At 41.7% G+C, this 17,458-nt stretch overlaps 1 protein-coding gene across 4 annotated transcripts in view; it reads left to right on the top strand.

Moving 5' to 3' along the window:
• The window catches only part of TACC2 (transforming acidic coiled-coil containing protein 2), a 200,898-nt gene that overhangs the window by 47,128 nt on the left and 136,312 nt on the right, over positions 1–17,458 (top strand). For 3 of the 4 annotated variants that reach the window (XM_075000515.1, XM_075000516.1, XM_075000514.1), the window contains exons 6-7: positions 1,138–7,056; positions 7,943–8,053. The exons of the other annotated variant lie outside the window; for it this stretch is intronic. In XM_075000515.1, coding sequence (XP_074856616.1) covers positions 1,138–7,056; positions 7,943–8,053 — 6,030 coding nt within the window. The remainder of the gene's footprint in view (positions 1–1,137; positions 7,057–7,942; positions 8,054–17,458) is intronic. 4 annotated transcript variants of the gene reach the window in all.

The raw sequence follows: 17,458 nt of genomic DNA, 5'->3' as shown, positions 1-17,458 counted from the left end.
TCCCACTACCTCAGGATTCATTATGACCATGTTTCTGGTAGATATAAAAAGTTGGTTTTTTCCCTCCTCTCTGCACCAAGTCTTTTCACCAGTGCATACCTTTCCAGTCATTTCCAGCATCTTGAAATTTGTGGTGCCTTGTTAGTGTTTTTCCAGAGATATGAAGATGGAGATAAATTGTAGATCACATCGTATACCCGCCCCCACAACCCATACACTCTCAGACTTTTTCTCTTCATTTCTTTGTTCTCAACCTTTCTCTGAGGGGGCAACTTGCAACTACTGCAAGCAGTTATCGCTTATATTTCAACGACATATCAAAAAGGCCAGACAAAGCATGTATTATTGCATGACAATGCTGCTTTGTGTGTGGGTATGTTCTGACTAGCTTCAACTGTACTTAAATGCAGTTTTATGCAGTAACACAATGATGTCTTAAGGCCAGATTTTACAACCTCTTATTACCAGGTGCAAGCACTTATTACTAGCCTAATTCCAGTTAAATTAATGGGACTGCTGTACTCACAGTAGTTAGCACCACACCCACCAGAAGTAAGTATTTAACAGATGGGGCCCTTATTGCTTAACTGAATAAGATTAAGAAAAGCACAACAAAATAATGATGATGCTCAGGGACATCAGGTCCTTGAACTCTGAAGAAACACTTCCAGCTCTACTGGTAGGCCTATGCTAGAAGGCCAATTACTTATTTTGTAATTTATTTTTCGTGTTTTTCTGTTGCCATTTTGGAAGGGAAAAATACACATCTTTAGTATAGGAATTAAATTGTTAATTCCAAAACTGTGGAGAGGTTACAAAAAATGTGAGGCAAGATAGTAGACAAGGTTGAGGAAGAATAGGTCAATGTAATGAGTTTTTGGCTCACTAGAGAATGTGGCCTCTGATATCTTGCCTCTTGAAAGCAGATTATCAACTTTTCAATGCATGGCAAGCAGTCCTGTAACAATTATATGAGGTCATGAGCTTTCGTGGGTAAGACCCACTTCCTCAGATGATTGGACTATTTTTGATGCATGTACTGCATGACTTTGAAACCTCAGTAGCATGAACTGTTTTTGTATTTTGCTCCACTTTCTTTGCTGATATGAAACAAATAAACATTTCCGTTGTTGGCAGCATCAGTAATGAAGGCATCGGTAGCCACACTGCTGAAGGTTTATCCGATCCAAATTCATGTGCAGCGTCTGCAGAGGTGACAGCACGAAGTAATATTCTGCAAGAACATGGAGCACAAACTGGTTATGACTTACTAAAACAGATTACAGATGCGAAGGAGAGAAGCCTACCTATGTCAATGCCTTTAGCAGAATGTGCCAAAGAATATGTTGCAGCAGATCTCACAGACAGCAGTGATTACTTACCAACCCCAAACAGTGCTATAACGGTGCCTTCCCCAAACGCTGGGAATGACAAAGAAATAGGAGCAGCAGATGCTATATTTGTGGATGTTGGCCCAGAAAGTGACAACGTTGCTGCCTCTTCTATCAAAGAGAGTGAGACTGATCCAAAAAATACAAGCTTAGAAGCGAGTCCTTCTGCAGAAGTTACTTTGACACAAGGAGCTACACAAACAAATTTATGTGAATTAGAAGCATTATGGCAGAGTGAACAGCTGGATGACAAGAGGGACTCGCATGTTGTCTCATTGCCCCAGGGTAAAGAAGCAGGAGATTACTTTACTTCTCCAGAGGCCAAGCTGGGGCCAGGCTTTTTGGAAGTGGGTCATAAGGAGCAGACTGTAGTACAGTGCGATGGACAGAAAACAGATGGCACAGAGGGTCTGTTAATGAAAGAGGAAACCTTAATCCTAAATTACCCCACAACAGGAGGCTCAGACAGTAAAAAATATGGAGCAGTTGTGAATGCTCCGTGCTCGGTAGATAAGCCTGAGTTCAGTGATGTCACCAATTTATTTAGAGGAGATACATCCACAGCTAAAAGGAATGATCCAAGCCTGCATCTCTCTGACAACAATGGGAAGCAATCAGCAGCCTGCACTTTAAAACCAGGTTTGGCTTTTAACCCTTTAGACCTGGTCCTCCAATCAAAGACAGATGAGCCTCCAGGAGAATCTGTGTCTGTGAGTGAACATCAAGATTCAGTTAAAAGTCAGGCACAAAAATCAATTTCTGAAATAGCAGAACCTGATTTTAACAGAGAGCCTCAGGAGGTGAATTTGTTTGGTAGCACTGAGCCTTTCAGTGTGCCTCTGTTGCTTAAAAGAGAGCAAAAAACATGTCTCACATCTGAAAACACAAAAGATCAACACAGCATTAATGAATCAATAAGAGCTCATATTGGGTCTGTAGAAAATAGCCTTCTTTCTGATGTAGAAAATGCTATAAATTCCACCAAGGAAGATTCCATGGTGCATGAAAGATTGGCACTGGAAAAATATGTATTAGATTTAAGTTGTGGGAGAAAACCCACAGAACCAAATCTAAAAGAGACTGACATCAAAGTACCTGCAGAAAAAACTGATTATTTTGTGGGAAAGGACAGAACAGAGAAAGCACAAGTAATAGCAACCAGTGCATCACCTGAAGGGTTAAATGAGGCAGATGGGATGCTTTTGAACTTTGATAATAGCAACAAGCAGGACAGAAAGGATGCAGACTGGGGGGATGATTTCAAAGAAATCCACTTTTCAGACAAGACTTTAAAAAGTAGTATAAATGAAAAAGCTGTGGAAGAGCATCTGAATTCAGAGAGCAACTTGAAAGCAGCTGAAGATAATCCACTCTCTTTCCAATGTGAACCTGAGCAACAAATGCACAACGGGAAAACAAATGCCACCCAGGACTTGTCTTCAGAATGCAGCTTTCCTCTTGTGGAAACTCCACAGCTAATCAAGGAAGAATGCCCTCTGACTTTTGATCGCTTTTATATGGACGCAGAAGACAAAACTTTAGCCCTGCTAGGCTATAAAATGACTGAAGAGGTTTGTTCAATTAATGACCATGGATCACCATTTCTGCACTCTCAGAACAGTAATATTATGCAGACTAAGCAAGATGAAACCTGGGAACACACATTTGCTAGAGAAGTTGTTCGAGAGTGCAAAACTAAGCATCAAGAAATGTTTCAAAGCAATGAAGAGTCTGAAGAAAATACACAAACTCCCAAATTAGAACTTGAACATCAGGGCTTACGTGAATTGATAGGAACTACTGACTGTGTTGCACTACATAGAGCAAAAATTCAGGAGGCCTCACATATTTGTGGGAGCAAAGAGTGGAACAGACATATAGCAGAGGTGCCTAATAGCAATGCTGTGTGTGTACCTGTAAAGGTTTTTGAACAAAGTAGTGCTGTAGACATTAAAGGAAACAATGTATTTAAGCAGGAGGAATGCAGAGCTGAAGTGGAAAGCTGTGCAGATGGAAAAGATTTGGCACTGAAAACAGAATACATATCTGACATACCAAAGCAAGTTCCACAGGAACAAATGGCTGCAAAAAGTGACAAAAGCATGCCAGTGGCCCATTCTGAAATCTCTCAAGCATCGGTAAATACTGCAGAGTTAGGTCCCCAGAATAAGCAGTGGAGTTCAGAAGAATCACATGATAGCTGCATAACTGAGAATAAGCAGCCATCCAAGAATGAGAAGGATGGCTGTCCAGAGAAGCCAAAAAGCTGCATTATAGAAAAGCAAGAAATAGCAGATGTTTCAATAACACAAACAGAGCAAAAAGAGTGCTTGAACTTTGCTGCCAGAAATAGTCAACAGCATGTTTCAAGTGTAGGATTCGAAAAGCCCAAAGACCAAAGCAATCTGAAAACTGTCACAAGTACTGAAGAAAAGGAACATAAAGAAATGGTTCAGAAAAACAAGCATTTATTGGAGCTAAGTTATCCCAGTGAATGTCAGGATGTATTCAGAAGCAAATCAGACACACCTCTAGACATTAAAAACAGCACTCAAACAGCACCTTCTGTATTAGAGCCAGAACCAATCAACTATAATCCCGATGCAGTACCAGGGGAAGACGCAAATGAAAGTAGTGCTTCCATGGAGGGGAATGTCTGCAACACTGAGCATTTGCAGAATAGTTCTGATCTGATGGTAGCTACTTTGCAAGACTACACTCAGCAAAATAAAAGTGACCTAGAGGCAGAAGAAAATTCTTTCAGTAGGCAGATCTCAAGCAAGCCCAAGCAGGAGAATTATCCTTTGATCTCAGTCAATCATGAAGAAGCATGTCAAGATGATGCAGTTTCAAAGGAATCTGATATAAACGAACACCCAAATGTCATATGTGAAATAGCAGACAATATTAATGCAAGCAATACTGATGCTATTGACAGTATTCCAGGGGCACAGAATTCAATACATGTCACTGACTTACCACAGACTTCTGTAACTGATATTGAAATAATATGTTATGATGATGCTGAGGAAAATACGTATGAAGAAGTCAAGAACGATGCTCAGATATCTCGTTCAGCAAACCAAGAAGAAACACAGTCATTGGTGGAAGGCTCAGTTCTAGAAACAGAAAAGAATGTGACTTCAGACAGTGAAATCATCCCCAAAGTTGAAAATATAAAAATGAATTTTGAAAGAGATTCTTCTATCACAGAGACAAGCAATCAGAAAGTTGATGCAAATTCAGGTACAAAGGAATATCCTTCTGAATCACAAGAATACAGGGAAGTGGCACCCAACAATGCTTCATATACATTAAACTGCATTAAAAAAAATGAGAAGGATCATTTACCTGATAGCTCTGACACAGAAGACATCGCAATTCTTTCAACATCGACCTTTGCATTGGATCATCATAATGAAACTAGCCAGCAACCTGAAAACTGTAACGATGACAGTATTGTGGGTGAGTTACTAAATAATAAGCTAGTTGTTAAAACATGTGAAAATGTCTTAAAAGCTGCTTCTAATTTGCAGAATACAGCTGATGTTACTACACCTCTGCATTTAAAAGACATTGCAGCAGGCATAATAAGCACAGTTGATCAAAACAGTACGGAAGTAGGAATTTTAGAAAATAATGCTGCAGAAAATACTGTGAAAGAAATGAATATTCCTGACCAAAAATTCCTGGGTGAGGAAGAGAGTACTTCACCTGCAGGGCCGTCTGCAGGAAACTTATCACAATTTAATTTAGAGAAGCTGCAGAAGGAGATTTCTGCAATTAAAAATAAAGAAGCAAAAAGTGATGTAAACTTCAAAGCACAGCAGAGTGACAGTTCAACGGAGCCACTGCTCAGTCTTCCTAGCTTAGGAGAGAGCCTGCAGAGTCTTTCATCTGCTGGTAAACAAGAAAGATGTACTGAGGAAATTGCAACACATACCTGTATAGATGACACGTACAGCAAGATCTCAGAAAACTCTGGAAGTGCTGAGAAAACTGAAAGTGTTTTGAAAGAGGATAATAGCGTAACCAAGACAAATAAAAATATTTCCAAACAGTCTGCAGAAAAGTATGAAAAGGAGAATGATGTTCTGAGTTTCAAGACCTTTGCCGCTGGTTCCAGCTTTCCTGATTTCAGGGAGCACATCAGCAAAATATTTGAGAAAACTGTACGTGATGCTCTGAATGCTGAACTACAATTTTCCTCTGAGATTTATGCAGCCAGTAAGCGGAGTCCAGTTGTTAAAGGTACACCAGGTCTGCAAAGTGACGAGAACTTTTCAGAACCTCACACAACAGCCAAAGGTGTTAATGGAAGCATCAGTAATGCAGGACAAGACAGTGACTCCCGAATAGAGAGACAAGAATTGCCTTTGGATTCTGAGATTTTTTGTAAAGTGCCAAAAGAGAAGTCAGCACAGCAAGAAGACATACTGAGAGAACCAAAGCTTCCAGAAACTGAGGAACATAAACAGCCAGGAACCTTTTCAGAAGAGAAAGTATCTGAACTGCATGATTGTAAATCTGTTGCGCTGCCTCTTATGAATTTAGAAGATCTGGACAACAAAACTGAGAGCTCAAAAATCAGTCAGATGGACAGAGAGGAAGGGACACATGCTAGCAGTGTGAATGTTAGAGATCCTGTGGGCCAAGAGATAGAAAAGCTGGAATGTGTTTCATCTGATGGGGCTGCAACTGTGAACGTAACTGCATCATATGATAATCAGGACCAGCCCACTTCAGAAGATACAGGCGCTGTTGCGAAGGGTGATTTCAAAAAGGCTGCCATCCCAGAGACAGAGCAATGCAATTTAATGTTACCATGTCATGCAGAATCAGAAGATTTAATATGTTATGAAAATCAACATCAGGACTTTCTGCCAAATGAGTGGAAGAAAATTGAAGACTGTGACCTAAGCCCCATCAGTGGCACCTGGAACATGTCAGCATCAACAATTGTCCAAGGAGCTATCTTTGAAGCTGAAGTAAAAAGGGATGATATTCATATGTTGCCTGGTGAAAGTCAAGAGAAATCCACTTGCATGAATCTTGTGCATGAAATTAAGTCTCAGGATGACACATGTTTGACGCTGGATGCTTTGGGAAGCAGAAAATCCTTGGAAATATTCGGAACTGTTCAAGATCCACAGCAGGGAAAAGAAGCAACAATGTATGGGTTAATAGATGACTTAAAAAATGACCTAAGCCATGATGATTGTTCTCACGATGACTTTAAACTTGAACCCAGCAGTGTGATTAAGGTGGATTTAAAGGAACAAAGTGACACCATACTCAGCATAGGAGAGGCACAGGAGTCTGTATGTGGCACTGAACTACGTGGAGACACCCCTGAAACTGGTATTAGGAGGACAGAATTCATTGGTGAAGATGACACAGCTTTGCAACCAAGCATTCAAGCTCAAGGGGCAGATCCAAAAAAACATTACTCAGAAACTGCTACAGGGTTGGCATCAGAAGAGGATTTTGTAAGTAAAGATTTTAACATTACTTCTGCAAATCAATGGAGCAAGGTGCATTCAGAACACAAAAGCTCATCTCTGGATTCTGAAGGGAAGGTACCAATCCCTTCAGTCACTGAATCTAAGAAACAGCAAATCAGTGAACTTCTGGACATGACTACTGAAGGAATACCTACAGAAAGGTACTTATTTTAAATTAATTTTGCTAGAGTTGTCATTGTACTAGGGTTGCAAAGGGTTACATTTTACAAATTAATCTGTTCGCAGTGCAGATTTTGAGCTGGGCATGGCGCCCATTGACTTTTAACCAAAATTTAGTCTAAGTGGAAGAAATTCTGGGGACTTGTGAAGAGATCCACTGCAACAGATCCATTGACCTTTCCAGTCCTTGGAACTCCTCTGTAGTGATTCTGTAATGACTCCACTTTTCACAGTGCGCTGCTAAGGTTAGGGAAGCGAATTATACTGAGAAACCTTACATAGGTGTGATAGTTCTTATCTTTAGTTGAAAATTTGAGCTTGCGGTGTTTTTCATTGCAGACTGCAAGCTGAAAGTTAAAAAAACCAGCTCCCTCACAACCTTGAGTACTCTAACTTCAGTAATCTAAGACCCACGGTTACTCAAAATAGTTCTATGTCCATGGGACAGTGCTTTATTGTGCTAGTGACAGTACAGCTCCAGGACAAAAATAGAGTTCCTGCTCCCAGAGAGTTTATAATCTAATTAGAAAACAGAAAAAAAGATGAATATATATAGAGAGAAGAGGGAGTAAAAATGTTAATTATGTTAATAATGTCCTTATTTGGTAATATACATCCAAAGATATTGTAATTGTAACTTGCAATTGTATACTGTCCGTGTACTGAGGTAGGAATTCATATGTGTAGCTTTTATCATCAAGACTGACTCAAACATGGTTTTTATTTTAAAAACAGTAAATGAAATTTTTTCTCTTCTGTTGTTATTCTGAATTTCTAATATGAACATATATGTTAATTCAAAAGAATATCAACTGAGAGTCACTTTACCACTAACTAATCATATCACTGCTTTTTCCATAATCTCAGCAAATTCCCTGAACCCTGTCATTCTCTCCTTCCTGTACCTGAAAAGGATGCTATAGCTGTAACAACCAAGGCCACCTCAGATGAGGCAAGAGATGACATCAGAGTAGAAAGGTACCGTGATAAGCTTAAGTATTTCAGAGGGCAACAGTGCTCTATTTTAGATGCATTCTTTCTTGGTATTATAGATATGAAAAAGATGTAATTGAACAGAAAGGAAGATAACATTTATCAAAGCTACAGTCTTTAAAGATGTAATGATAAATCACTGTTACGGGAGAAAAGTAAGATGACTGTCCTCCATCCTTCAATATTACTCCCAGTATGGGGACACAATTTACTTCCTTTCTGTGTAGTTCTGGGATATGGTATACTTTTCTCAACACATCACCCATTAATAAGATTTAGTAACAAAATTTCTCTTCTTTCAGTCTCCTTTGAAATCTTTTTATAAAATGATAGAATAAAATTAGACCACAAATTTCACAACCTCTCTCCTGGGCTTGTTTTCCTTTATGTGTGCATGTCTGTTTTAAAAAGGATGGCCGAGTAATTCATGTTTACCGTACCAATTGTCTGCCTGGTCTAGACAAACACAGAAGCTGAGAGAGTGTGTATACGCGTTTAAATTAGGGTGGGTGTCATTCTTTAATACCTGTGGCAAACAGGGTGCGGTCTGTGGAACAGCTGTTGGCAATTCACAAGTTATTTGCTTAATACTGTACTTGCATATGCTTGAATTTATTGTCACCTGTTTTTCCAGTATGAGTATTTTGTATCAACAAGCAGCTGCTACTTCTCTATGTACAACTGCAACTTTTGTATCCGTAAATGTCCATAAGCGCATATGCCTTACTGTGTGCAGAGCAATTTGAAATTTCTGTGTGCAGATTTCAGACGGTAAGGACTCCCAAAGGTAGAGAGCAGATCATGCCTTTGTCTAATCTTGTTTCTTATAAAAATATGCAGTTATAAGAAAATAGAGCTAGAAAACATCTATTGAGTCGGCTAGTATATCCTTTGTTGTTTCAGTCTGTTGATCCACCCATTTTAAGATAAGAACAGTGTCTTCTTCCATATTCCTTAGGAGTGGGTCTCATTGTTACCAAATATTTCCTTATCTGCAGCCTAAGATGTCCTTTGTTTAATTTTATACTCTGCCTCACGTATCCTGGTCTAGAGTAGGGTCACAGCATGGCCCTGCTTTGGCTGTGCCACTGAGCTGCAGGGGCTAGAGCCGCAACCCCTGCCTTCCCGGTGCTGGGGCGGCTGCGGTGGCACGACTGCATGGTCCCCTTCCTGTTGCTCTGGGGCTGGAGAAGTGACTGCGGGCACTAACCAGCTTAGAGTGGAGGCTGTGGCGGGGGACACTGGGTATTGGGGTGCCTGGATGGAGAGGAGCCTCATGCAGAAGGGTTGTGGCTGAGGGACTAGCATCCCCTAGCCAGGGTCATAAACAACAGTCCCTCTAATTTTTTCCATTTGTGTGCAAAATAAATTTTGTTATGTTTACCAAGGCACATGTCCATGTGCACCACCCAGAGAACCACATGCTGCTTGTTGCAGGCACTGTGATCAGCTGGGCAGCATTTGAATCTTTTCAGGGTGGCTGCCTAAGCACTCAGTTTACAGGGAACACGGGCCACAAGCCACCCATGGCCTAAATTATTGTTGTTTATGTAAGTACCTTCTTTGAAGACAGAACTCTTTAATTTTAAGGACTTTCCTTTATTGTCTGGTTGATGTAAGGGATAGGATGGTGCTTCTGTGGTGGAGGGTGGGAAATTATAAGAGAACCCTTTTAACAAACAGGAATAGCTCCAACCTATGCTGAGACCTTGCCTAGGTAAAAAGGATTTTCCAGCTCCAGTATCCCTCCCTCCCCACAACATCCATTTTGGGGTGGGGATTATTTTTGGAAGAGTGGGTTCCACCAGAAATTCCTTTGCTTTCTGCGGGGCAAAGTGGAACAAACTGCTACTGCAGGTTGAACAACTATAATCTGGATCTCTCTCATCTGGTAGCATGCGTAATCTGTCATTATTTCAGTTAGCTGGACAGCCACTTATCATGGATATGGCCAAGTTTCCCGTGGTCCCATAAAGTTTGTTTACACTGGTCAGATCCAAAGGTGCCTAATGGAGGAGGTTCAACATGTAGTAGAAACAAGAGGGATGTGTTGGCAGATGCAAGAAGTCAAGCGTTTAGTGATGGTGGGAGCTTCAGGAGATGGAGTTGGAGACTATCCTCTCCTTACTCTTCCCCAGGAGCCGCAAGCTTAATTTTCTGGCTCCTGTGGTATCACCAGCTCCCACTGTTCTTTGGAAGTCTCACAGCATTTGTATTTTTTTAAAGTCCCAGCTCCTGGATTCTCATAACTAATTGGAAGAGGTGGAAAAGTAAAACTTCTGTCCTTTGGACTGTAGAGAACAGTTCAATTATGACTCCAAAGGAGGCAAAAATAACCCAAATATTATTTTCAAAATCCTAAAGCCAGCCCCATGATTTTGAAAGGCCTGGGTCATAAGTGTGGAATGACTGGGCTTGACAGTCACAGACAAATCACACAGTTACTTAGCAGCTGGCTGCTCCATTGCCTACTACTTCCTCCCTTTGTGTGTTTAATACTAGTGGGGAGAAAAGGAGGTGCATGTAGAAAACATGCCCAAACTGCAGACCACAGATCTTCAAAGCTATGGAATGATGGCACTTTCATGAGATGGGGCCCTTTTTGCTTAAGGGCATATCAGAAGAACAGCTGCACATGTATGCCCAGGGAAGAGGTGCCCTTACCATGGCACATCCTGTCCAAATGCAACTGAATACCATAGGCCGGATGTATGTGTGCAGGAATCACTTCACCTACCACTTCTCTGCCTCCACCTCTGCTGAGGAATAAGGCAGTTGTTGAGCAGTGTCCCACAACCATTTAGAACAAGATACAAAGAAAATTCTGTATCAAACTAAGAGTGGCATGGGGACTTTTAGATACATCTCTGTAACTATGCTGGGTGTTGGCTGGGATGCCAGAACAAACATCCAACCTTGGAAAAGTATGCTGGACGCTTTAATGATTAAATGCAGTGATGTCATTGCCAGATGTGCCGCTTTTTGGTGCTCAGAATAGGTTAGTTGACTTGCCACATATCCAATTTATTAGTGGATGGGAGACAACTTAGAGGTTTGGAGACGCTCAGTTTACTAAGTGGGGCTAGATTGTTTAGGTGTGCCAGGCACAGAAGGATATAGAGAGCCACAAAGCCGGCTACATCTGCAGCTGTGATTGTTCAATCTAAAGGTGAAGCTGTGGTCCCCGCCTCTGAACCAGGCAACACGGCTGGCTTGTGGTGAACAACATAGTGTGTTGCAGTTCTTTAAGTGGCATTATCAACATGTTTGCTGCCCTTGAGTGCCTTGGGAGTTCTGGAAGGCATTATGCGATGGTACTTGTACTCCTAAATAGAGCTGGCTGGGAATTTTTTTGACGTTTTTTGTCTGAACATGCTAATTCATCAAAATTGGAACTATTGTTAGGAAGATTTCTCCGGTAGGAGAAGGAATTTCTTATAGCAGGAGGGAAAGAAGAAAGGAAACAGAGCAAGCGGGGTCAGCCCTAGAGGAGGCAAGGTCTGGGGCAACTCCTACTCTGTCCCAGACTCCATCTCTTGGCCCGCCTATTCCTACCCCTACTTTGCCCTGCCATCCACTCCACCCCTTCACCAAGCCCCCTCTGTGCTCTGTCCCTGCCCTGCTCTATCCTACCCCCGTTGCACCCCTTTCCCCGAGTGATGTGAATTGTGTCTGGGGTCTGGTGTGGGATGACAGCAGGGGTCAGGCCCACTCCGGCACTCACCATGGTGGTGGGAACCAGGGGAAGTGGAGTGACCTAGACACCTGCTCCACTCTGCTGGCTGTTTCCCAGCTGGATCGGTCTGCTTCACTGTGGGCCCCTGGGCTTGGCTAACCTCAATATGGGGGACTGTCCCATCCATAGGACAGGTGGGGAAGCTGCTGTGTGGGCCTCCCAAAGCACAGGACCCATGATAGCTGCCCCAAACTGTCCTATGGATGGGACAGCTTTCAGAGCAGGGACATGAACTTTGGGTCTCCCACATCCCAGGGATATTGGTTATTCTGGGGAGGGTGTCTCTCCCTTTGTCCATTCTTGGTTTTGTTCCACATTGGAATGAAAAGGCACATCAAAATCTCAACACATTTTGCAAAACAACATTCTTGTTTTCTGGCCAGCCTTACTCTAAACCTTACTGAAGCTCATGCCATAAGGTTGCAGATCCCATTCCCTCCAATATGTGCATTGGTTTGCACTCTTTTTTATACCTGTCCCAAACTATGCCATGTATAAAACTAAACAATATTGTTACATGCCAAATAAATCGTAACACTCTATGTCAGAGCAGGGTAAGTTGAAAAATCCTCTTTATTCTATTTATATAGGCCAGACAGTAATCCTATAAGTAAAATTGGCCTAAACACGTTTTTTTAATTTTCTTCCATGCACTATTCTTGCAGTTGGAAATTGGCAAGATTAGTAGCTGTCTGAAAAGAATATTGACTCCTTAGTAAATATGGACTTGATTTTTTTCCCCTCACTGCATAGTAAATACAGTATAAAATATTTTTATGGTCTTTCTGAGTTGAGGTATGGAATGCATAGCTCTTCCTCCAATTCGGCACTCAAGCAGACTCTGCTGCCACTTTTATTTGCACGTGGCTGTGTCTACACTACAAAAGTAACTTCAAAGTTGCTTACTTCAAAGTACAACTGCAAAGTAAGCAACTTTGAAGTTGAGCATCCACATATACCTTACTTCAAAGTTTAACTTCAAAGTAGGGCACTACTCCATTTCCGGGAATGGAGTAAGGACTTTGAAGTTGGGCTCCCTATTTTGAAGTAAGGGAAAATGTGTGTCGACTCTCTGCTGGCTACTCAGAAGTAGTGCCTAACTTCCAAGTTAGTTTCTAGTGTAGACACATGCCCTGAGTCCTGTGGTGTTAGAAAATAAAAAATCACTGGGTTAAAATTGATTTTGTATCTGAATTATGATTATGTAGTTCCCTCTTACCCTATACCCACTGTTCCCCCACTTCAAAGTTCACTTGATTATATTTTTTGTCTTTGTTCAGAGCTATTGCATACATTTCAGGATTAAAGCAGAGAACATAAAGTAGCTGGAACCGACTCTCACATAAAATGAAGGGTACCTGATTCATCAAGCATTTTTTGTCTATGTGCCTTTCTTACTGACATTGCAGCATCCAAACTCTTTCTCTCGGTTTTCCAGTCCATTAGTCTTGTTCTCCCTCCTAGGAACAGACATGAGTAAAGGGTTACCTCTCTAATCACAAGGGAACTGGTCCCTTAGTCCTTACTCAAATGTAACTTGCATGCTCTCACCCCATGTGCAGAGTAGTGGAGAACCAAATCCATCCTATCATTCTGGTTAAACATTTAGCTCAGTTAATCTGTTTCTGAATGAAAGGAGATAAGTTCATGAGAACATTGAACTAAGTATTCATTTACTAATCCATCTCTTGCCAGCTGCAAGTGGATCTTGTTGTTTTGTGAGAAATATACTCTTATGCCAGGTACTGAAATTGACTTGGATACTGCACATGCATTTTAAGTTGAAAGGTCCCTTAATGCCTCTAAAGAAACTTCATTTCTGTTTAATAAAATGTAAGGATTCTGTTAAGGAAATCCAGTGATTGCTTTGTGATATTTTCATTGTATGACTGGTGAACTCACCATGACTTTCTTTCTTATCTAAAACATCTTTGAGTATTTTCTGTTCTTGTTAGTTGTCCCCAGATGCATGTTTCAATCTTGCAACCTCCTTATAGTCTCCACGTCAGCTCTCCCTCCTCACTTTGTACGCTCTTTGCAAGTTTGGACCCATTGCACTTGGATCTTGTAACAGGGCTTGCCTGCTCTTGGGTGTCCCTCTGCAAATGAGGGCATTCTGTGCGGCCCTGACCACTGCCTTCTAAGTCCCAAGGGTGGGAGCTGACACACACTGCCCAGGCTGCTGTTAGCTCCTTTATCAAGTTTGTGGTCAATCTCTGGCCACTGGGTCAGGTCAAAGCTCAGCACTCACTCAGGCTGTCCAAGTATTGCTGGGCTCCCAGGCACCATAGGTATCTGCCTTGGTCAAGCTCCTGTAGGGAACTGCCTGGCCCTAGCCCAGCAGCTTCTCTTATGTTGGCCTGCTGGGCCCTGATTGGCTGCCACTGAAATAGCTGCTCTATCGTCTCTGCAGAACCTTTTTTCTGCTCCTCACTGGGTGTGGCAAGGCCTCTGGGCTCCTCTAGAGGGTGTCAGAGCTTAGTCCACTCCATCACAAGTTTATTTACCCTCTTACTAATGGAATATGTAATAAAGTGGGATTTGTCCCATCCCTGGTCCCTGTGGTGGGCACTTCAAGGAACAGCAGTTATAGACACAATCATTTTCTCTGAGACTGGGTTGTGGCTTCCTTCCTGGTTTTCTGCATCTTGTCATACTTGGATCTTGCTGGCACTTCTGAACAGAGACTCCTCTTCTAAGATGTTCTAAGATCCAGAATTCCCCATGTTTACCTCTTCCTTTGCTTCCCATTTTCACTCTGACTGTAGTCTGCAATTACTCCCTCCTGCTCCGCCTATTTACTCCTTTGTCTCTTTCTGACTCTAAACCAAGGTCATATGCTCTCCTTATTGTCAGTTACTATGGCCAGGGGACTGTTTTGTGTGAGAAGGTCAAGCACATGTATTGCTTTGTTCAGAGTGACATTCAAATGCTTCAGGCATATTGATTTGGCCAGGCACATGGCTCACTGCCTATATCTAAGTATCAAGGACTATAACTGGAAGTACACTTGTAATTTTAATGCTTAGAATTGACTGAGATTTATGTTTGTCTTTTTGTGCCAGTCTAACTTATCACGCATGCAGATGCATTCACCAGGCTGTGTGGTAGTTGGAGAAGCAAATCTATGTGGGCAGTACACAATCATTGTTGCCTGGCACATCGGAGTGAGCACCATAATCATGGCAATTGGACTGTGACATCGCAGACTTTTCGGTTAGCGGGACTCGTAACCTGCATGAGCATATAATGATAGGCTTTTTGTTTGCAAATGATGTGCTGTCCTAGGTATCAAAACAAAAAAGCAGTCCAGTAGCATTTTAAAGACTAACAAAATAATTATTAGGTGATGAGCTTTTGTGGGACAGATGCACTTCTTCAGACCATAGCCAGGAGTCTGTTCTGGTATGGCTATGGTCTGAAGAAGTGGGTCTGTCCCACGAAAGCTCATCACCTAATGAATTATTTTGTTAGTCTTTAAAGTGCTACTGGACTGCTTTTTTGTTTTGATAGAATATCGACTAACACAGCTATCTCTCTGTTACTGTCCAAGGTATATTGTCCTGTGTCCAAAGTATGTACAATAACATTGGGAACTTATGCAAATTAGCAAAGCTTTAGCATTCATGTAGTGCTTGCTGTGGGTGCTGTATACCTGCATGAAAAATTCTGGATCAGCCTATGTGTATTACATATTTATTGACACAGTGACAGGGTAACTGCACCTGTATGGCCTCTCCATGGTCCATTCCAGAAGTGGCCAGGCAGGTATTGGGTCTCAAGCCATCATCTGTCTCTGGCCAAATGCCCTGCTGCCTGCCCTTCCTGATCAGAGGTGTGGCTGTGCAAGCTCTGTGAACAGGGTATTGACAGCAGTTGCATGTTACCATACAACTCTTTCTAAGCAGGCTCATATATTGTTAAGGTCAAAGCATTAGAGGGATAACCTAATAATGAGTTTTAAACATGCTCTAAACATTCCAGGAGTCACCCTGTTACAAGGCCCTAGCAGGCTGGAGGCTTTCCAACCCTGCTATAAGGAGTGCCCTCTCTCACTGCCTTGAACAGAAGATCCTGCCAGTTTGCTGGATCTGAAAGAAGCCCATAACTCAATTCAATCCATCCTTTTATATCAGCCCCTCCCCAGGCTCTGGAGAAACCCGCCTGACCCAGCAAATTTGAACTTGTAGGAGCTGTTTACAGTCTCAGGGGTAATTATCAGCTATTGGTTTTTAATTCCTGGAGAAACTGTAGTAGCCCCTCCCCCTGGAGATAAGAACAATCATACAGAAATAATTCATCATTGTAATAGATGCCTGCCCAAAAATTCTACATGCAGTCACCATACCTGTGACGCTTGTACATATCTGTGCTACGACTAACCCAGCTCCCATTGCATTAGCACCTGAGCATCTCACAATCTTTAAGGTGTCCTCCTGTGAAGTAGGAAGGCAGCTGCTGTACAGAGACCCTAAGTGACTTCTCAGGTCTCACAGGATATTTGTGGCAGAATGGGAATTGAACTCAGCCCAGGTTAATGCTCTAAAACTGCTGGACCATTCTTCCTTGTATAAATTTGTTTCAGTCAGTATATTTACAATTGTGTTGACTAGTAACATAATGGACTATTTTTTCAGTTCATCTCTGACAAAACCCTACACTTGGGGAGCTGAGTATATAGTGAAGAGAGTATAATGCTTTTCACCACCAGCTTTTAGTCCTTTGAACCCCATTGTTTTTCACAGCTGACTTGGCTAATGAAAGATAAAACAATGTAATCAGTAAAACACTTTTGATGTTATGGCTCTCATGGGCTTACATGAAGTCTTTGGAATTTGTTATTATGATAACATTGTTATGCACTTCTTGCTGATAGAAGTTACAAAGCTAAGAATAACTCTCAGCACTCAGTGAAAGCTGGATTTGTATTGCAAAGGGAGGGCAAATTTGAATTATACACAGGGTTGTCTTCCATAGCAAGCAACTGGAGTCAATTACTCCTAGTCTTGCCTTCCTAAAAGTGTGTATACAGTCGGTTGTTTTTGAACTATTATAGTAGTTTTTCTATTACTCTTCCAACATAAATTGTTGTTAACTCACTTTGATAGCTTCATTCCACCCCTCGTCCCTGCAAAATATTAAACTCATTACTGATTGACATTGTGGCACTCTGCAATAATTGTGTAACTATCTGATTAAATTTTTTAAAAACTACTACGGTGAAGTGTGAAACTGGGGGGCTAAGGCATCCTCTCCATGAAGTCCCTCTATTAGTTTGCTGGCTTCCTTATTTGCTTTTACAGGTAACAGCAGGGGCTGCCAATGGGATTGATCACTGAACTTCACAACATATTCAGCAAGCTTGGGCTGATTTTCAGGACAGCTTGGGCCGATTTTTGTTTTCAACTGGAAACTATGCAAAAGTCTTTTGGTTTCCAATGTTTTTGACCCCAGACCAGGAAAATATGGTGGTTCCAGCTGAATTTGGTTTGTTCAAACCAGAAAATGAGAGGAGCTGGAGCAGGGGTCTGCACCCTAAATAGGAAGGAGAGCCATTTTTTCAAATTCGGTTACAAAATCAATCCTTCAGGGGCCTCAATGCATGTGAATACGAGACAGTCCTTAAGGAATAATGTCAAACCATGTTTTCTGTA

This window comes from Carettochelys insculpta, chromosome 7 (genome assembly GCF_033958435.1).
Source record: "Carettochelys insculpta isolate YL-2023 chromosome 7, ASM3395843v1, whole genome shotgun sequence".
NCBI classification, from domain to species: domain Eukaryota; kingdom Metazoa; phylum Chordata; order Testudines; family Carettochelyidae; genus Carettochelys; species Carettochelys insculpta.
This window is presented reverse-complemented; position numbering and strand designations above follow the sequence as displayed.